Genomic DNA, 22,148 nt, shown 5'->3' on the forward strand with positions numbered 1-22,148 from the left:
AAAAAAATCTGATGTCTAGAACTTAACCTCTGCTTGTTGACTCCTCCCTGGCTCTTCTCAGCCTTGTCGTTATACATCAGGAATAGATAAGTTGTTATAATGCTCAAGTGGTTCCAACTTCCAGCAAACTTCTGTACCACTGAAAGACATGCTATTTGGTTCTGCACCATTTTCATAAACTCATTCCCATTGAGTCAACTCTGATTTCTATCTATCCTCTTTTGAGTTTCAGAAGCTGTAATTTTTTTTTTTACTTATTCAAATATTGATTGAAGTTCTAGGGAGATAACAAAGTTTATGAAACATGTTCCAAAAAGTTGAGGTTAAGGCATAAATAAAAAAGCACAATATGGTTCACTGAATCAAGACAGTCAGTAGAAAGTGCCTTAGGAAATATAGAAGACGGCTTCCAGCCTGCAAAGGGCTGGTATGTGGCAAATCAGAAAAGGGATGAGATTAAAGTAGACTTCACTCTGGACTGCTGATGATACTCAGTATCGACTATATTTAGTTCTCCTTTTTTCCCTCCCCATCTTTGGGCTTAATTTACCAATAGTGTCTAGGACTATAGTGCCTTTTCTATACTTGCTTGCATTTTTGCTTTAATGTCTTCTACAAAACTAGGCCATTTTGGTGTTTTAGGAGATCTTTCTCCTGTTTTTTGAAAGGTTCTTGACCTTTTGATCTTGGTGTTGATAGTTTTGAGTCTTTTCCTTTCTGTTATTATTTTTCTACCTTTTTGGCTGGACTATACACCATACAGATCTATTCACTGGCGCCTTTTCTTCAGAGAAGCTGAAAATCCTAACAAAAGGGCACTGCTTATCTTCTCCTCCTGAGCCATTGGTAGGTGTGAACTGCTAGTTATGTGGCTATTAGTTTACCAGCACACACACTAGGGACTAAATCACCACAGCTCCTTCATGTTATTACTGTTGTTGAAACCGACTAATAACTGACTTCCCAGCCAGTTTTCAGAGGCGGTAAATTGCCTGGGAGGAGATTGTTCATCTTTCTCCTGTGGAGCAGCTGTGTGCCTTTGGGTTGGCAGCACAACTTCTTACCACTAAGCTACCAGAACTCTCTACTATCTCCACTGTTGTTGTTGTTGTGTATCATCGAATTGGAACCGACCCATAGTTGGCCCTCCATCAGGTTTTCAGAGGCAGTTAAGCACACGGGAGGAGATTGCCCATCTTTCTCCCACAGAGCTGCTGGTGGCCTCGAACTGCATGCCTCTGGGATTGCAGCTCAGCTTCTTGCCACCTAGGCCACCAGAGCTCCATTACCATCTCCATAGTCATTGCTATTTGAGCTCATTGTTGCAGCAACTATGTTAACACTGAGAATCATTGTCCTTTATGCTGGCCCTCTATTTTACCATGCATGATGTCCTTCTCCTGGAACTTGCCACTTCTGATTGTATGTCCAAAGTATGTTAAATGAAACGTCACCATCTTTGCTTCTAAGAAGCATTCTGGCTGTACATCTTCTGACAGTTTTAGTATGCTAAGTATACTTCACAAACATGGCAACTCAAGAGCATCAATTCTTCTTTTGTCTCTCTTTTATTTATTGTCTAGCATTCATGTTGTGCATAGGGTTTTCAGAGGCCTGCTATTTCAGAAGTGGGTGGCCAATCCTTCTTCCTAGTCTGTCTTAATCTGAATGTTCAGATTTAGAGGAGTATCTGACAGACAGCAATTTGTGGAGCAGTTAAAGATAAATCCCTTATTGTGGGGGAAAGTCTGCTGTTAGGGACCTCTCAAAGGTACTCAGGAGCAACAGTGTCTCTCTGGAGACTAAGGTGCACCTGATACAGGCCAAGGTATTTGCAATCGCTTGTTATGCATCAGAGAGTTGGACAATGACTAGGGAGGACAGAAGGAGAGTGGATGCTTTTGAGCTGTGGTGCTGGAGAAGGGTACTGAATGTACCATGGACTGCCAGGAAAACAAACAGATTAATCTTGGAGAGGATTAAACCAAGCTGCTCCTTGGAGGCAAGGATTCTGGGGCTTCGTCAGACATACTTTGGACATGGTGCCAGGAGGGACGGGTCCTTGGAGAGGGACATCATGCTTGGGAGGGTGGAGGGACAGCGCAGGAGGGGAAGACCCTCTATGAGATGGATTGATTCGGTGACTGGGGTAATCGGGATGGGTGTGTCAGAGGCGGTGCGGTTGGCGCAGGATAGAGCAGGGTTTAGGGCTGTTGTGCATAGGGTCGCTATGAGTCTGAAACGACTCGAGGGCACATAACAACAACAGCATTCATGTGCATATGAGCTGGAAACACTTATCTCAGGATAGACAAAGGAATGATTTTAAGTTCAAAATATCAGAAAAACTAGTTAAGTAACATGACTTGGACCTGAGCCCAAAATGGACTGTCCTGAAAATAAAAGAGAAACAAGAGGCGTGAGAGATTTTTCTCAATAATTTCTTAAGTGTTGTTAGAAGCTGCCATTGTAGCGTCTTCAATATATTCCAAGAAGAAAGAAATGTTCCCTCCCCATGAGTCTCCTATTTTTTTCATTCTTAGGATCTGAAATGGTGCTGAGTTTACAGCCTGCACTTCAGTTTGCATCATTACTTTAATAACACAGCAAAACATGAGGCCCCAGGCCCCTAAAGACTGATATGGAACTTTGCACTAATCTGTTCCAAAGCTGGTGAAAGCCAAAGTCCCAGAATTTCCACAGATTAGCAGGAAGTTCACTTTTTCTTGGTCTCTCCGGTGTCTAGGCTGCCCGTTGCCACACACATAGTTACCAGCTCTGTACCTTGTTGAAATTTATTCCTTCACTCCTTCCACACGTTTCTTAAAACATGATTGCTCAAATGATACATGAATACACTGAAGACCTAGGGACCCAGGAGGGATCACATTGTAACTAGTTAATAAAATAATTTTGAAAGCCCTAATTAAATGTCCCATGCACTACCAAAAGAACAAACGGGTCTGCTCTTCACAGGCAACAATGGTGATGCTTCATCTTGTACACTTTGACATGTTGTCAGGAATGGTCAGTCTTTGGAAGAGAGGTCAGTGAAAGAGCAGAAGACCCTTAAAAAGATGGACTGACACAGGAACTGTAACAATGGTGCTTGAGTAGGGATTAGATCATGAGGACAGCACAAGGGGTTTTGGTTGATATTTTTATTTTTAAAATTTTATACTGGTTTATTTACAAAGTTCGAATACATTATTTTTCACACTGGATCTTTCCCTTTTCCTTCACACCCCGCCCCCATCAAATTGTGCAACCTTATGATTAACCTCCCACCCGCCCATCCTCACCCCTCTGCTTCCACCCTCTTCCCCCACTTGGATCCCCATACTCATTCTGCAACAATGGTTTTATCCAGTATTTGTCCTTATGGGACACTCAGCATGATGCTCTCCAATCCCTCCCAAGTTAGGTAGTAATTTACAAAATCATTGCTCCTGCGTTCTGCATAGTATTCTATCTTATGAATGTACCATAATTTCTTAATCCATTTGATTGTGGCTAGACATTTGGGCTGTTTCCATGTTCTTGTGATGGTTAATAAAGCTAGGAAAAGGTTTGATCTCGTTCACAGTATTGACTGGACAGAAGAAACAACAATATGTAAAATCTAATTTCCAGATTCCTTTAGCCACATTCCCTGATCCTCCTAGATCCAAATGTTTGAGTTTTTTCTCTGCCTTTTCTCTCATTTGTATGTAGACTCTGCCTGTCCCACTTTCTTCTTCTCACTCCCTTCCAGACTTCCTTGAGAACCATTAAAAGTTTTTTCCAGGGTACAAAACAGCTCTGAACTCCCCAATTTCTATTTATAATCTCCTATGCCCCAAATCTCACAAAACACTCCAGTGAAGAATAACGCAATTCCCCTCTACTGGGAAACATTCATATTTGAAGGCATTTATGGTCTAGAAAGTAATAACTTTTTTTTTACACCAGAAGTGAAAAAATTGTCTTATATGTCTCTAAGGAGATTATCCAATGTCCTTAGCTCATACTTAAAAAAATTTTATTTTCCACAAAAATTACTTTGCAATTCTCATGGGGTGGATTTTTTATTCTGATTTATTCTTCATTCCTCTTTTATTCCTTCCAAAATAATTTATGCTATTTATATGAAGTATTAGAGAAAAGAGACTTGAAAAAGCACTTCTAAGTTTTGGTTAAAGATACTGTTGTTGTTGTTGTTAACTATCACTGAGTCAGAACCAATCCATAATCCTCTATGCTAGGCTGATCCATGGACCCATGGACTGCTGATCCTCCAGAGGGTTTTCAGAAGCAGTAAATCACATGAAAGGAGATTGCCCATCTTTCTCTTGCAGAACAGATGGTGGATTCTAACCGCTTGCCTTTGGGTTGACAGCCTTATCACCAAGCCACCAGGCCTATTAAGAATCCCTGATGTCACTCTAAGACTGATGTGTCACTTTTAAGAAGAGACAGACATCAACCACATCTGAGAATTGAACAAAACAGAATATTCCCCCTCATAAATGATTCTTCCTGATTTGAATGTTTCCTGGCATGCTTTGCACATGTTTGATTTCCTTTGAGATGTGGTTATTAATCATGTAAAAGACTAGAAACAGAACTACGAGAAAGCATATTTAGAGGCCTCTGGTCATTTTCACTTACATCAAAGACACAGGAAACTCCTGTGTCACTGGAGCAAGACCAAGCTACTTCTATATTATGTGTCAATTTCGCTGTCATTAAAAAACTTGTATTTTTTAATACAGTGAAATCATAAGTTAGCATATTTATTAGATATTACCATGTTCTATAATATCACTTTAAATTTTTTAAGCTATAGATTCTCCTTGAATTGAATTATGACATCCCACCATCCATCTGTCTGTTTTACTGGGTGGACTGTGTGCTGTGGGGATGCTGGAAGCTATGTCACTGTTGTTGAGTGCTGGAGACTCTGAACTGACTCATAGCTGACCACTCAGCAGGTTCTTGGAGGCTTTAAATCATATGGGAGGAAATTGTGCATCTGTCTCCCATAGAGCAGCTGGTAGATTTGAACAGTGTGTCTTAGGGTTGGCAGCACAGCTGCCATCCAGTAGGCTACCAGAGCTTACCAGGTGTTTCAAACTCCAGCAGGGCCCAAAATGGTGCACAGTTTTCAGCCAAGCTTCCAAACTAAGACAGATTAGGGAAAATGCTCTTGTGATATACTTTTGAAACTTACAATATGAACACATTATGGATTCACAACGGGATATTGACTGATTTAACATTGGATGATGACAACCCTCCCCCCAGCATGGAAAGCACTTAACATACACAACTGACTACAACACAGACTCAACCATGGCAAGGCCTGTGAAAATGGCATTGTTGTTTGTTATGTAGCGTTGCATTAAACCAACTCATAACTGACCCTTCCTTCAGCAGGTTTTCAGAGGCAGATAATTGCAAGGGTGGTTATTGCCCATTTCTCCCCTGCTGAGCAGCTGGTGGATTTGAACCACATGTCTTGGAGTTGTCAGCACAGCTCTGTACCACTAAGCCATAGGACTGGGGAATGTTTTGTTATGTGATATTCAGGTGTCTTAAGTTGGAGCTGACTTGATGGGCAGCTCATTACAATTGTGATTTCATGTGTCCTTTGCATTTTTGCCTTTGTGGACCTCTTTCTATAAAAAAATTAAATATTAATAATTAAATTTTATGACTGTGTATGATTCAGGTTACTATAATCTAGCCTATATTTACTATTGCAAATTGTTTCATTATTGCAGTTATTTTTTCCTTTTGAATTTAAAGAAATGATTTAAATATTTTAATGGATGCCTTAAAGTATTATAGGTTCTTGACACTGCACCTATTGGGCTTAATATAAGCAAAAATTCACATTTAAAAAATTAATTATCCAAATAAAAAATGATGAAGTATTCTATAAGGTCGCAAACAGCTAACAACATCTGTCCTAGCCAGGGCTGCCTACTAACTCTCTTTCCTCCCTACCAACACCACCCACACAGCTTTGACATGACCATGAAGCCCTTATTGCTGTCACTTGGGCTACACAACTTTAAAAAAAATTTGTTTTATTAATTTTAATGAATGTTTACAGAGAGTTTGGATTTCCATTCATTCATTGTTGCATTTTTCTCCCTGCCCACCCCTCCCCCTGAGTTTTCTCTTCTCTTTGAAAAGTAAAATTCTTTCATTGGTATACAATTCCCCACCCCGAGTACACTCCACTATGCAACCTTCATTCTGGACTCTTGTGATAACCATAATACCCAATCATATATCGTTTTTAAACTGTTCTCTCCCTCATCTGTTTCAATGCAGTATACATAATTTATCCAATTTTTCTCAGTCTCACCCCAACCCTGATGTCAGTCCCGTCCTACAACAGTGACACTATGCAGTATTTGTCCTTTTGTGACTAAGATATTTCACTCAGCATAATGTCCTCCAGGGTGACCCATTTTGAATAATATTGCATGAGTTCCTTGTTTTTCAATGCAGCATAGTATTCCATTGGGTAAATGTACCACAGCTTCTCTATCCATTCGTTTGTTGATGGGCACTTAGGTTCTTTCCAACTGTTTGCTATTGTGAACAAAGCTGCGATAAATATGGGTGTGCATTATCTGCCGGGGTGGCACTTATGGTTTCTTTAGGGTATAAGGAAAACACTACTTTTGTTTTAAGTCACTGCTGAGTTTTTCTTAAACTTGGATACCTAGGATTGAAAAGATTTATTATTAATGTTGACTTCCTATTATTTCCATAAACACCACATTTCTCCCCTATAAGAATGAGGATTGGTTCCTATGCTATCAAATTTAAAAAACAAAACAAAACAAAACAAAACAAAAACTAACCTTAAACTTTGCCCTTGCATCATATGTATTTGGATACTTTGCTTAAAAATAAACAGAAAGGGGTCATTTAGATAATTATTATAAAACTAACCTTGCAGTGAACAACTTAGGACTATCTTTGTTCACTCTTTCAAAATAAACACTACTAACTGTATTTTACTAACTGTATTTTTCTTGCAGTATATTCTTTCAATAAGTAGAGAAAAACTAAACAAGGATCTATTGACAGGTAAGTCCAATATTGTATGATGTCTGGGATTTCTTTTTATTACTGGTCTGAATAAAATGTTTTTATTTAGGTTATTTGTCTATATTTCCCCACATTCCTGTTGTTTTAGTTGCTGGGATGAGTAAACACTCATTCATCTGTTGGAGAACTCATAGTGGAACAAGACATACTTCTCCAACAATAAAGTGACATTATTAGATCTGTTCTTCAGAAAAGTGGAAAGCTAATTGTTCTTGTGAGCTGTCTTAGCAAAAGGAGAAACAATGCAATCCAGGCAAAAGGCTGAAGAGATGATGCACAGGAATTGAACCCTTGTCTCTAGTATAAAAGGCAAGGATTCTACCACAAATACCTCATTGTGGAAAGTAATAGAATTCACTAGGTTTTTACTGTAGTCTCTGTGTGCAATCATGAGGCCCTGAACTGGACCTGTAGTAGTATGGTTGTAGGAGAGAATGTCATTGCATGCCATTTGTAAAATGTCATATAGTTGGAGGTATTATTGTTATTATTATGTACTGTTGAGTCAGAACCCACCCAGAACTGACCCTCCAGCGGGTTTTCAGAGGCTGTAAATCACAGGGAGGATATTTACCATCTTTCAGCCATGGAGGCACTGGTGAATTCAAATCACATGCCTTTGGGTTAGTAGTGCAACTCCTTAACATTTAGGCCCCCAGAGCTCTCCATTGAGGGGTTAGGGTGTTGATAGGACGTCCAGTTCTACTCTGACGCACCTGAGTCTGGAATTGACTGCAAGTCAACTAGTCTGGACAGAGATCTGATAAATAGAAAAACTCTGAGGTTTCCAGTCTGAGTAACTGCGAAGGTCTAAGCATTAATGAAAAAAAAAATCACTAGTTTGCAAATAGAATTTGGAGCTTGGATCAATCCAGTCACATCCATGTAGTCTTTAGTAAGCTTGAGCCTAACTCAGAGTACGTTTTTGTTCTCATCAACATTTGTACTAAACAGATTAATTTCCAAGAAAACATTTCCACTGTTGTGTTTAGTCAATATTCCTTGCAGTTTATCAGCCTGTGGTATTTTGAGCACAAAAGTTCTGCACAATGTCTTCCTCCCCACCACAGCCCCTACACAAACTGTGCTTACAATATGTTTATTATATTGAGAGGAAGAGTATGACTCAGAAAGTCACCCAAATTGATTCACTACAGACTTAAGAATAGAGTTATTCTTACTCATGCTATTTTTCATAGTAATAGTTGCAGGACTGTCATTGGCATGGGTTGATTATTGTTTATGTGTTCACGGAGTTGAGAGAAGACCAGCAAGAAGAAATGTGGGTTTTCAGAAGATCACCACTCTCTCAGGCAAATGACGCTAAGAGATTGTGAAGCCCCTGTTTTGATTAGCAGAAAATCAAAGCTTACAGTAAAACGTGATCTCATAGGGTGGGTAAATGTTTAAACATATGGAACAAAGCATAGATAATATGGAACAAAGCATAGATAGGTATGAACAGTTTTCAAGACATCTTTGTATTCATGAACAAGGTACTGCACTCTCAACAATCTTATCAAGAATTTTAGAAGATAGTCTTTGTTTAACAGAGAACTTCCCTGTCCCTTTCATAGTGGTACATGCCCCAGGAAGTCTGAGACTTCTTTCAGTCCCATCCATTCTTGGTATTATTTGCCGCTTTCTGGCATTGTAGCCAAGTCCTTTCTCACGTACTCCATGGCCACTAGTAACCCTAGTACACCAGAATGATCTACATTTCCCCCTTTTTTATTTTAGCAGATCTTGATAATTTGTTGTTAATGAGCACAGAGAAAACCGCTGCTTGCTGTTTTTTCATTCAGGAGTTGACTTGGAATCTTCTACAGACTAGGTAGAGCACAATTAACAAAAAAGATTATTATAATCATCATACCAGCAGCAGTTCCAAATAATAACTTAACATACTTTGTGGGATCTGAAGAAGATTTTCCTTCCGCTAATTTTTGAAACTGTGTCATGTCCAGATACAGTATGTAATTTTTTACTAAAAGTGGCTTGAATATGAGTTTGCAGCTCCAAAATGGACTGAGAAAAATTTTGATGCATAAGCAAATGGTTTTTTAGCCTTTTCTCAAGGAAACATAGTTTCATTATATTCTACTGGCATTACACAAAATGAGGTTGTATTCCAATCACATTTTAAATGCATTTGTTAACAACTTGATCTCCCAATAGTACAACTGTCTGTTGTAAATCAGCTAATTCTGCATCTATTTGAGGTTGATTTGACCAAAGAGTTTCTGAATCTTTATGTCAGTTTTGTACAAACTCGATGGTTTGTACACTCTGAGAGAAGGCCCCTCCCTGCTGTTGCAGCTGTGGCAGTGACAGCTATGATACCTAGTATGACAGCAATTAATATTCCTATAAATCTTTCTGTTCTTGTTATTAACCCATCTACTAGGGCTTGTATCAACATGGTGTTAGAGGACTCTTGCCATGGTCGATTCCTGAAAACTAGCAACCATAAGCTTGCTCTAGCTGTAAGCATATATATATATGTTCAGTATGTTAACATTAACACTATAATTCAAACATGTGTATAGAGAACATTTTTTGCAATACATTAAGCCACTCTCCTCTTCCCAGGTGATATTTCCAATCATAAGTACATATGGTAACTTAACACAGCTTTGTAAAGATCTAGTTTCATTAAGATTCACTATCAAATTAAAATCTTGGTTTTTTCTAGAAATCATTCCTCCTCTCCAGCTCCTGACTTTGCCTAATGCTAACATTAGTTTCCAAAGATCCTTTTGATGTGGGATGCCAGGCATATGTGGGGAAGGAGGCGACACTCCTCTTCCATGCCAAGTAATATTATTATGAGCATGAGTACTAATAGACGGATAGTTTTGTTTCCATTTTAAATCTGTATCTTTAGATTTCTCCCAAGTGGAACCAAAAGGGCTCCAATCTATGACGATTCCATAGGAAGTATTAACTAATACTCAGGCAGACTCTCCTTTACAACGAGTGTATCCAATTATTTAAATGAGAAAAAGTAGGAGCCTGACACACTGGAAGATCTGGGATATCTTGAAATGAGTAACTGATACTTTTTAATCCCTAAACACTGAAAATAAACATATTGTCATGTAGTATCATTTTGTAAAATGGATAACCATGTTTTACAGATAATCTTTAAGCAATGTGGATCAGATCAAAAACAAATTGGGGTACCTATAGCTCCTATAGTATAGTTATAAATTTCCCTCCCCTCTTCATTAGCCACAGCTGGACCACGCATATCATAAGGACCAGGCATCCAGTCTGAATCATTAATATACATGTTAATCATAGGGTACCAACAATAAACAGCTTTTAACAAAGGAGGATTTGGAATATATGCCCAATAAGTATGATTTTCAGCTTTCATCATAGCTACCTGGGTAGACACCAAAGCTAGCATAGAAAGAAACAAAATGGATGCATTTAAATTTTGTCCATTCTTTTCCACCAACTTTTCACCTTCATAGGAAAGGCATTTCAGCTGCTCCCAATTTAGAAAATTCTCCAGATGTGTTCTCTTGGTTGCTTTTGGGTATTGAAAGTTTCTTTATTGTAGATCCATGTTGGTCAAGGTGGCAGTAAGATTTATCATATCGGACTTCTTGTTAGCCATGTCTCAATTTTATTCTTTTTTCAGGAATCCAAATTCCTTCTAATGAATCTGTAGAAATATAAGCAAAACCTCTTCCTCCTTTGATTACATGATCCCTTTTCCAAATATTAGTAGTGCTATCCAAGTAAAAATGGGTTGCTATAACTCATCTGATGGAACATCCTTGTTATAAGACCAATGCAAATCAGCAGCTGATTGGCTATTCTTACCACAATTTAAGAATTTAAAGTATATAGTGTTGTTAATATTCTTTTCTTTAGAGAAGAATTTCCTATAACTCCCCTTTCTTGTTTTATTAAATATTTTTAATGTTCTATTTCTTTTAGAATTGCTTGTCCTATACTATTTTCTGAAATATCAAAAAACATATGTTATAATAACAATAGAAAACTAATTTTTGAGAACAATAGGAAGATACATTATCAATTTTTATAGTTTTAGGCACTTTTTGCTTCTAAACTTCTAGATCACTTATCTATGCAGCTGTGAAAGACTGGCTTGTTTGTTTAATTTCAACTCTGGACTGCTAAAAGTAAACAAGCTAGCCAGACTTTGACTGCCAAACACAGTCTATTTTACTAATTTAAAGATTTTATCCTTTTAAAATTTTTTCAGCTGCAGCTTCTAATTTCTTTATTCATTTTTACTCTTTTACTTACTTTTTGCTTTCTTCATTTTCCAAATTAAGAGTTTTCTTAACTTCATTCTTACATCTTTTACTTTTCTTTTTTACTGAAATTATCAAATTGTATGAGCTCAAAACTATTACCACATTAAACATAAGACAAAAAGACAACAAAAAAACCCCAATAACAGCAAATTTTAAAAAAACAAACAAACAACAACAACAACAGAACAATTAACACAGATATTTAGAGACCTCTGTTTTGAGTCTTGGCATCTTTTTTTCTTTTTTCTAAATAGTGTTTTAAATTGTAAATAATTTTCCGGGAAGAGCGTTGTTTGGTTTATCACATGCCAATTATTCAGGATTGTTTTTTCTTAAGGTGACAAAGGCTGTTTCTTGACTTCAGCTTTACCACTTTTTAAGGTAATATCACTTAATTCATATTCATATGCAGATTCAACCATTCCTTTTTGCAGTTTTCTTGGATTGTGAGTACAGTCCTGCATAGACATTATTACTAAGCTTGGAAGCATGACTTTCTGTCCTCTAGGCCAACTGTGCTCTCTCTCTCTCTGCTATTGTTGTTGTTGTTAACTGCCATCAAGTCGTAGGCGCCTCATAGCGACCCTATGAACAAAAGTCCTGGACACCTGTATAACTTTCGTCCTTTCTCCAGGTTCATAGGGTTTCCAGAGGCAAGCTATTATGGAAGTGGATGCCACTCCTGCTTCCAAGTTTAATAATAATGTCACTGTTACTACTCCATGGCCCTTGTGCCAGCCTTTAATTGTTTTTGGTGAAACATTCTTCTAGGTTGTGTAACCTTGGTATGTTCACTTGCTGTACAGAGGTAACTTGTGGTTGCTGTCAAGCCCAACACTGTGACACTGATGAGTCAAATGCGAGAATGGTTACCCATGGTGGACAGTGTTTGGTGAAGCTCCCGATTAAAACAAGCTAGGAAGCAGGAGTTACACAGGAAGTGTCCAGGACTTCGGTTCATCGGGCCACTATGAGTCACCTATGGCTCAACAGCACTTAAAAACAACATAGTATATTAATTTATATTATGATAAAGCCTAACCTGGCTAAAAATCAGTATGAATCTGTTCTCTTTTTTCATGTGCTTTTTGTAAATTTCTCACAACATTTAGCCAAGTTTTTTAATTTAGCTTTGCACTACTCACTATTTTAAACCAGTAACAGTGTTTCTGTACATACTGAAACAACTTCAAAAAAGATTTTTCTTCTACTTTTTCAGCAATCTGATGAATTTGTAAATTTTGATGAATTTTTCTCTTAACAAAACAGGATTTTTATCCCTCTCTTCCTCTGTTCTGGAAGCAGGAGCGGCATCCACTTCCAAAATGGCTTGCCTCCGGAAACTCTATGTACGAACAGTGCTCCAGCTGCTCGTTCATAGGGTCACTATGAGTCGTCTACGACTCGACGGCATCAAGCAACAACAAGTTCCTCTGTTAGAGGAGGAGGAGGCACCACGGGAAATGAAGGATCTCCTGTCTGATATGCACTCCTGAAGGCTCTCCTGACCTGTTTCCAAACTTTAATATTCAACTGATTCCTTCCTGTTGGATGGAACCAATAACAATGTTTTCTTACTGCTTTAAATAACTTTTTAAAGGATTTGTTAGTAATCCTTACACCTGAGCCTTCTAACAGGCCCTGCAAAACAGCTATATATTGCTGCTCTGCTCTATGGAGTTCTCCATAAACCCGCTTTCGGTGTCTTCCCATAGCCAATCTTACCTTCTCGAGCCCCACATTTGGTCACGAAATCTTTTTTATTTGTTCATGGAGTCAAGAGAAGACCAGCAAGAAGAAATGTGGGTTTTCAGAGGGTCATCGCTCTCTCAGGCAAATGTCACTGAGAGATTGTGAAGCCCCAGCTTTTATTAGCAGAAAATCAAAGCTTACAGTAAAACAGGATCTCATAGGGTGGGTAAATGTTTAAACATATGGAACAAAGCATAGATAATACGAAACAAAGCATACATAGGCATGGACAGTTTTCAAGACAACGTCTTGTATTCATGAACAAGGTACTGCACTCTCAACAATCTTATCAAGAATTTTAGAAAATAGTCTTTGTTTAACAGAGAACTTCCTGATCTTTTCATAGTGGTACATGCTCCAGGAAGTCTGAGACTGCTTTCAGTCCCATCCATTCTTGGTATTATTTGCTGCTTTCGGGCATTGTAGTCAAGTCCTTAATCACGTATTCCATGGCCACTAGTCACCCTAGTGCACCAGAATGGCCCTACAGTTGATTGCTGAAGGTGAGTTAGTCTGTAGATATATTAAAAGAAAACAAATGAACCACAGAACAGCTTTAAATAAGGAAAAATAACAATTTTCAACTTAATATTAGTCTAAAACGATCCCTTTATAAGCATGCTTTTTTATGTGTTAAGATAAAAATCAGGAGTATTCATTGAGATCCCAGACACCATGGTAAGTGTTTTATTTGTGTTGGTTTTTTTACAATCCTCCCTCATCTGAGAAAAGGGAAATATCTTTACAATTATATTGAGGATAAGATACAGTTTTAGAGAGACTAGGTCACACTGTTAATAAGTGGTACAACCTGATTCTGGATTTGAATCTGATTTATTTCAAAGTCCATGCACTCACAACTTAGAAATGGAGTTACTGGCTCCAATAGTACACGGGCACCATCTGCCAATGCTATGGTCTGAAACAAGGGAAAGAATAATCTGAATGAGCAAATCCAAAGTTTCCAGTTTTTCTATTAGGAAGGTACTACCCAGCATCGTTTGTTGTTGTTGTTAGGTGCTGTTGAGTCAAGTATGACTTATAGGGACCCTATGAAGAACAGATCTGAACCCTGTCTTATCTTCACACTTCCTGACACACTAGAGCTCATCACGGCAGTCCCCATGTCAATCCACCTGGTCAAGGGTCTTCCTCTCCTTCACTAACCCTCTTCCACACTTCCCAGCATCATGTCCCTCTCCAAGGAATAGCCCCTCCGAGCAATATGCCAAAGTATGTGAGGCAAAACCTCATCATTCATTCCTGCCTCCAAAAAGAACAGCATAAAAATGCTGTTAATTATTATGTGGTTGCTGACTCAACATGTGTTATTGTGGAGTGCTATTGAGTCAATTTTTAACTCGCAGTGACTTCATGTGATAGAATAAAATGGCACCTTGGGTTTTCTTAACTATAATCTTTACAGGAACGGATGGCCAGATGAAACAGCAAGCTTTCAGGGAGGAGTGAGCACATGAACCTTGTGTCACCAGGTTCTTTTTTGTTTGGTGTGCAAAGCTCTGTATTGTTTTGCTCAACATCAGATATGTGAGCCAGCCATTCCACTGGTTCAGTCTATTTCACATGTACGTTCTTCCTTCATTGAATAGCATCCTGTCTGAAAACATTGGAACCAAATCATTGCACATCACCATTTCACACAGGATTGTTTCTTGGTTTACTAGTCGTGTAGGGTGGTGGTCATTAACTGTTGAACTAAACCATCCAAAGCTAGAATATGCAGTCAAATGAACTGATAATGTAATTTGCACTAAGCATCTCCTTTACCAGTGTATCGAATGTGTCATGTGATGCCCAATCCATTTGTTAACTTAATGTTTTATATCACCCACACTATGAAAATAAATTGATGGGAATCATGTCAATAATATATTTCACTTAATCCAGTATATCTAAAATACTATCATTTAAATGTTCAACTGAATGTTGTTATTGTTATGTGCCGTTGAGTCGCTTGCGACTCATAGCGACCCTATGTACAACAGCCCTAAACTCTGCTCTGTCCTGTGCCAATCGCACTGTCTCTGACACTCCCATCCCAATTATGTATGTTCAACTGAATAATAAAGTTTTATTCTTTTAGAGCCTTTGACAAATTAGTAAATTGTCATAATCCAGTGTGTGCAATGGAACAATTGAGAGTAGTCACATCTGAAGTACTTAAGTGGATCACAATATTCGTTATTTTCCAATAGGGACTAAATAGAACTTGATCGAATCTTATTTTATTACAAGGACATGATTAATAGATCGGAAGATGAACTTCACTAAATTGTAATGATTCTTTGCAAGCAAAAAAGGACTGCAAAATAATTTGCCTCTACTTATTGAAAAGTATCAAGGATTCTTGCTTTCTTTCCTCTATCCATTTCTCCTGTTGGATACCAAAAAGACCTTATGCCAATAATCTCCACTCAAGGCAACTTGAATTTGAAGTCCATAGAACTTTCTTAAAAAGATAAGGAGACAGGCAGTGTGTGAGGAAAAGTACACGGCTGAATATTTCTAGTCACAACACAAATAATGCCTTAAATTAGAGGCAACTTCTTTTGTTATATACCTCTATATCTTTATACCTAAATCTATATAGATATTAGTAGCAAACATTAAACAAAGCTTTTCTACACTTTGTAGAGGCAGCTTTATAACTATTCAACAGTTGCTTCTTTCTTAGAGTGACAGCAGTGACAATGATATGAGAGTTTGTATTGATAAAATTAGTTGCGTTTTCTGGGATGAGAATAATTGATTTTTAGGAATCTGATTTAGTACCATATTATATAAGAGAGTTGGCAAATATTTGTCAAGTTACCATTATAATGAATTCAATCTTGCATTTCAAATAATAAATATCATCTATTATATTCTTCTCAAAAGATGGTTACTATCTCAATTTCATTTTTACAGCATAAACATGAAAATTTCTTTCCCCTTGTCTTTATTTTCTTTGCTTCCTCAGCTGTTGAGAAATATCCCAATGCAAAGGTGCACTTCGGCTGCCGGCTGTTGAAATGCAACCCGGAGGAAGGGCTGGTCACAGTACTGGGGTAACTGCTGCGTCAGATTTTGGACTTCAGAACTGAAGGGTTGGAGTGGAAAGGGATCTGTAAACTTTGCTCCTGGGATCTTTTGAAAGAGTTAAAGAATTTTTTTAAGGAGTTAAATAATTACCAGAAGGGTAAAGAAAAAAATTTTAAGTCAATATATTTTAGATTTCAAATAGACCAAGGACCATTGGGTGGCAGTGGGAGGTGTGGGGAGGGTTTGGCGGTGTGAGGGTGGAAACAGTGATTTAAACACTGGCTTACTAACTGAAAGGTCAGCCATTGAAATCCACTAACACTTTTGTAGGGAGCTCTGGTAGCCTAGTGGTAATAAACCACCAGCTATCCTGCAAAGGGTGAGCAATCTTCTTCTGTGTGATTAACTGCCACTGAAAACCCACCAGAGGGTCAGCTAGGGGTTGGTTCTGACTCCACAACACATGACAACTAAAGCAGTTCTGCTGTGTCCTGTAAGGTTATTCTAATTATTATTGAGTTGAAACCAACTCATAGCTCAACAGAGGCAATTGCTAGTATTTCCCCTGTGGAGCAGCTGATGGATTTGAACTGCCTGCGTTTGGATTGGCAGTGTAACTCCTCACCCCCTAGGTCGCCAGAGCTCCCTATAAGGTCGCTAGCAGTTGGTATCACTTGACAGCTTCTTCTTGCTCATTGCCATCAAGTTGAAACTTATTCATAGCAACCGTCCATTGGATTTCTGAGGCTGTATATCTGGTGGGAGGAGATTACCTATCTTTCTCCATTGGTGGCACTGTTGGATTTGAAATGCCACATAGTCGCGAACTTTGGATTAGCAGCACAAGCCCCTATGGACAGCACCACCAGAGCTCCCTCACTGGGCTGCAATTGGTTTTGTTTGAGTTTTGGCTAAGGCGTCTTCTGGTTCATGCTCTTTCAGCTTTCTAGTCAACATTCATGACAAAATTAAAACTCTTTCTTCCTTTGAAATATGTCACTTTCTTCCATCTTCTCTTTCTGGAAGCTTCTTTTCTGTCTTTCTTTGACTAATCCTATTGCCTATAAATTTCTGTGCCTCATAGCCACTTTTGGAGATCATGAAGTTACAAACACAGATTCACTATTTGTAGATTCACATCTCTGTGAAGAACTCTTTCAATCCAAGCTTCTGTCTTCATTCTCAGACCTGTGGCTGTAGCTTCCTAGGAATCCTCTTCATTATACATCATGACGTTATCTTAAAGGCTTTTAAAAGTTTAATCATCTATTTCTCCCAAAACACATTTTATTTCTGATGTCCTGAGCGGTGTTTGTTACTATTGAGTCCTTCCTGACTCATGGATACCCCACAGACAAGAGAATGGAAAGTTGTCTGATGTGTGTTAGCTGGGTGATTCTGAGTTTTGTCATGACCACTGTGGAGCTGAGTGCCTTCCATGGACACTTGTTTTCCCGCACTACATCGAATAGTATTCTGTTGTGATTTCTAGGGTTTTCATGAACTAATTTTCAGAAGTATGTCATTAGACCTGACTGTCATGTTTTTGTAGGAAAAGTCTGTTGCAACTTGTAGTTTGTGGGTGGCCCTGCTGGATTTTGGAATGTCTATGGCACAGCTTCTAGCATCACACAAAGGTTTAAGCAACCACAGAACACAAGTTGATAGAAGTGTGGTGGACTTCCTTAGCACTATTACTAAAAAAAGTCCAATTCATTCTTTATGTGTCTTTTATCAACTTTCCCCCATTAAATACATTTTCTAAATCCTACCTAGACTTTCCTATGTCTTACAAACTTTAGAATCTATGTCTTCTGCAGTACAGCAGTTCAGGCTCTTACTGCTGCAAACATAGGTTATTGTAGGTAACCACCTCATCTCTGTTTTCTCCTCTCTCTGTTCTCTGCCTCCACTTCAAAACATCCACTTAGCTCATAGAGCCAAGCAAACTGAAGCTGTCAACAATCTCAATCTCTTCACCATCTATCATGATGCTGACAATCAGCCCAGTGGTGAGAATCTTTGTTTTCTTGATGTTGAGCTGCAATCCATATTGAAGGCTGCAGTCCTTGACCTTCTGCAGCAAGCGCTTTAGGTCCTCCTCAGTTTCAGCAAGCAGGGTTGTGTCATCTGCATAAGAAAGATTGTTGATGAGTCTACCTCCAATCCTGATGTCACATTTCTCTTCATAGATCCCAGCCTCCCAGATAATCTGTTCCACATATAGATTGAAACAATATGGAGATAGGACACATCCTTGATGCACACCCTTCCCAATTTTGAACCATGTAGTGTTTCCCTGCTCTGTTCTGATGACTGCCTCCTGGTCCAAATATAGACTTCACATAAGCACAATTAAGTGTTCTGGGATTTCCCTTCTTCTCAGAGTCAGCCACAGTTTATGGTGATCCACACAGTCAAATGCCTTTGCATAATCAATGAAATACAGATAGACATTCCTCTGGTACTGTCTGCTTTCAACCAAGATTCATCTGACATTCGGTATATTATCCCTAGTGCCACGGCCTCTTCTAAATCCAGTCTGCACTTCAGACGGTTCTCTGTTGATGTGCTGTTCCAGTCATTTTAGATAATCTTCAGCAGAATCTTGCTTGCATGTGATATCAATGATACTGTTTGATAATTTCCACACTCTGTCAGATCACCTTTCTTTGGAATGGGAACAAATACAGATCTCTACCAGTCAGTTGGCCAAGTGGTTGTCCTCCAGATTTCTTGGCCCAACTTCATGAGCACGTCCAGGACAGCATCTGTTTGTTTAAATATGTCAATCCATAGGCCTTGTTTTTTGCCAATTCTTTCAGAGAAGTTTGAACTTTTTCCTTCATCATACATTATTTAATAAAATTCTTCTGTGTCCACCAATTCCCTTTGGTACAATGACTTTGTATACTCTTTCCATCTTCTTTTTTTAAAACTTTTTAAAAATGAATTTTAATGAAAATTTAGAAACTTTGGATTTCCATTAATTCACTGTTGCACTTTTCTCCCTGCCCATCTCTCCCCCACCTCAGTATACTCTTCTCTTTGAAAAGTAAAATTCTTTCATTGTTTTATAATTCCTCCCCTCAGGTCCACTCCACTATTCAGCCTTCATTCTGGGCTTCTGTCATAACAAAAATACCTAATCACATATCCCTTTTAAACAGTTTTCCCCCTCATCTATTTCAATGCAGTATACATTATTTATCCCATCTTTCTCAGTCTCCCCCCACCCCCAATGTCAGTCCCATTTTACAACAGTGGCAGTATGCACTATTTGTCTCTTTGTGACTGAGATACTTCACTCAGCATAATGTCCTCCAGGGTCACCTGTTTTGAATAATATTGCATGAGTTCCTTGTTTTTCAATGCAGCATAGTATTCCATTGTGTGAATATACCACAGCTTCTCTATCCATTCTTTTGTTGATGGGCACTTAGGTTGTTTCCAGCTCCTTGCTGTTGTGAACAAAGCTGTGATAAACATGGGTGTGCATATATCTGCTTGGGTGGCCATTATGGTCTCTTTGGGGTATATTCCCAGGAATGGAATTGCTAGGTCAAATGGTATTTCTATTTGCAACTTTTTGAGAAAGTGCCACACCACCTTCCACAGTGATTGCACCATTCTACACTTCCACCAGTAGTGAATAAGTGTTCCAGTTTCTCCACAACCTCGCCAGCATTTGTTGCTGGCTGTTCTGTTAAATTTTGCTGTTCTAACTGGGATGAGATGGTATCTCATAGTTGTTTTGATTTGCATCACTCTTGGAGCTAGGGATTTTGAACATTTCTTCATGTGCTTGTGGGCCATCTGAATGTCTTCTATGGTGAAGTGTCTATTCATATCCTCTGCCCATTTTTCAATTGGATTATTTACCTTTATCTTGTTGTGGTGTCCATCTTCTTTTAATGTTTCCTGGATCATTTAATATTCTGCCCTCAGCATCCTTAAGTATTGCATCTCAAGGTTTGAATTTATTCTTCAGTTCCTTCAGCTTAAGTAGACCTGAGCGAGTTCGGCCCTTTTGATTTTCTGACTCCAGCTGCTTGCACATTTCATTGTAATACTTTACTTTGTCTTCTTGCATTGGCCTCTGAAATCTTCTGTTCAACTCCTTAATATCTTGATTTCTTCCCTTTGCTTTGGCTTCTTGGTACTCCAGTGCAATATTTAGAGTTTTTTCCGACATCCACCTTGGTCTTTTCTTCCTCCTCTGTCTTTGCAATGACCTTTTGTATTCTTCTTGGATGATATTCTTGCTATCCTTCCACAGGTCATCTGGTCTTCTATCATTAATGTTCAAGGCCTCAAACCTGTTCCTGAGGAGGTTTTGAAATTCATATGGGATAGACTCAAGTGGAATTGATTTAATTTTCTTCAGCTTCAGATTGAACTTGCATATGAGTAGTTGATAGTCTGTTCCACAACCAGCACCTGGCCTAGTTTTCCCAGCTTTCAATTCAAAGCTCCAAATCAGGGCTTTGAACATGTTTGTAACAGAACAGATGTGAATTCATAAATTACAGGTGTCCTGGAATGATAAGCAAAACAAGAAAAATTATAGGTCAAAATACTGAAATGGAGTACTAAGAAGAGTCCTTCCAGGAAACTGATGAAGGAAATTGATTATTGCCAGGATTGTGGAGCACGGTACACATTCAGCCACCATATTTGAACTGGGCACTTTTGGTTAAGATATTTGGTTCCTGTGGAACACACTGACTAAAGATGGTAGAAGAAGAATTGATGCTTTGTGTTGTGGAATTAGAGAGGAGAACCGATTATTCCATGGATTCCCAAGAGAACAAACAAGTATGTCTTTGAAAAAGTGTTCTCCTTGGAGACAAGGATGGTGAAACATCATCTTTTATGCTTTGATAAGAGACTGTGATGTCCTTGGAGAAGGACATCATGTTTGAAAAGGTGGAGAGTCAGTGAAGGAGGGAAAAAAACCTCAACAAGATGAATTGACACAGTGGCTCTAATGGTGGGCTCAAGTGTGTCAGAGATGGTCAGGATGACACAAAGCCACGTTCATATTTGCTAGGATCCCAGTTGAGTTGATATGATATGATAAAAACAATGTGCTACATTTGTTTTCTAAGTAGGAGATTACATTTCTAGCAGGACATCAATTTTTAAGTTTTCCCATTCTGATAATCATACTAATATACCAAATATTACAAATTCTAGTCCCTTCTAGTTTCATCACATTGGTTTTAACCGAACTGGAAAGAACTGGTTTGAAGCTTTTCTTTAAGCCAGACATGTAAGTCTTCCAAGTCTTGAACTATTGCTTTTCATGTTCGCAGAATGGTCCACCATTGTCTTCATCATTAGACATTTTTCTTTATGGCTTATTTTATTTTTCAGTTCTGACAATGTTCCTACAGACATCACTTGTGACCTCATTGTAGGATGTGATGGAGCCTACTCAACTGTCAGAAGCCACTTCATGAAGAAGCCCCGCTTTGATTACAGTCAGAAGTACATTCCTCATGGGTACATGGAGTTGACAATACCACCGAAAGATGGAAATGTAAGTAATTTCTCCTTTTATTCCTTTCCAGAAACTATCCCCCTACCAAGACAAGTTTAGAACATTCTAGTGTTGTGCTTCTCAGGATCATTTCTTTATCACTTTTGAGGTGTACCTACCACAGATATTTAGCAATTAATAAATTAGAGGTATAGTTATTACTTTAATAATACCATCTTCCCTTCTTCAAATTTATATGTGCATTCTTACCAGGGAAAGGGGAAAAAAGGAACCACAACCATATTATTGGAAATGCTTAGGAGATTCAGATTGCATGAAATACCATATATCTTTTGTCTGGGAAGATTAAAAAAAATTGAAAATAAATTCTCCAGTATGTGGGCAATCAAAATTCTTATAATCATGATTAAATCTAATTATCATTAAATAATATAGGA

The 22,148-nt window shown here is 38.4% G+C and overlaps 1 protein-coding gene across 1 annotated transcript in view; it reads left to right on the top strand.

Annotated features, from left to right (window-relative positions):
• KMO (kynurenine 3-monooxygenase (kynurenine 3-hydroxylase)) overlaps positions 1 to 22,148 on the top strand; it is a 64,349-nt gene that overhangs the window by 15,747 nt on the left and 26,454 nt on the right. The window contains 3 exon segments of the mRNA XM_006902446.1: positions 7,044 to 7,092; positions 16,144 to 16,231; positions 21,585 to 21,750. Coding sequence (XP_006902508.1) covers positions 7,044 to 7,092; positions 16,144 to 16,231; positions 21,585 to 21,750 — 303 coding nt within the window.

Source organism: Elephantulus edwardii, unplaced genomic scaffold (assembly GCF_000299155.1).
Source record: "Elephantulus edwardii isolate Elephantulus edwardi_28Jun2011 unplaced genomic scaffold, EleEdw1.0 scaffold00412, whole genome shotgun sequence".
NCBI lineage: Eukaryota > Metazoa > Chordata > Mammalia > Macroscelidea > Macroscelididae > Elephantulus > Elephantulus edwardii.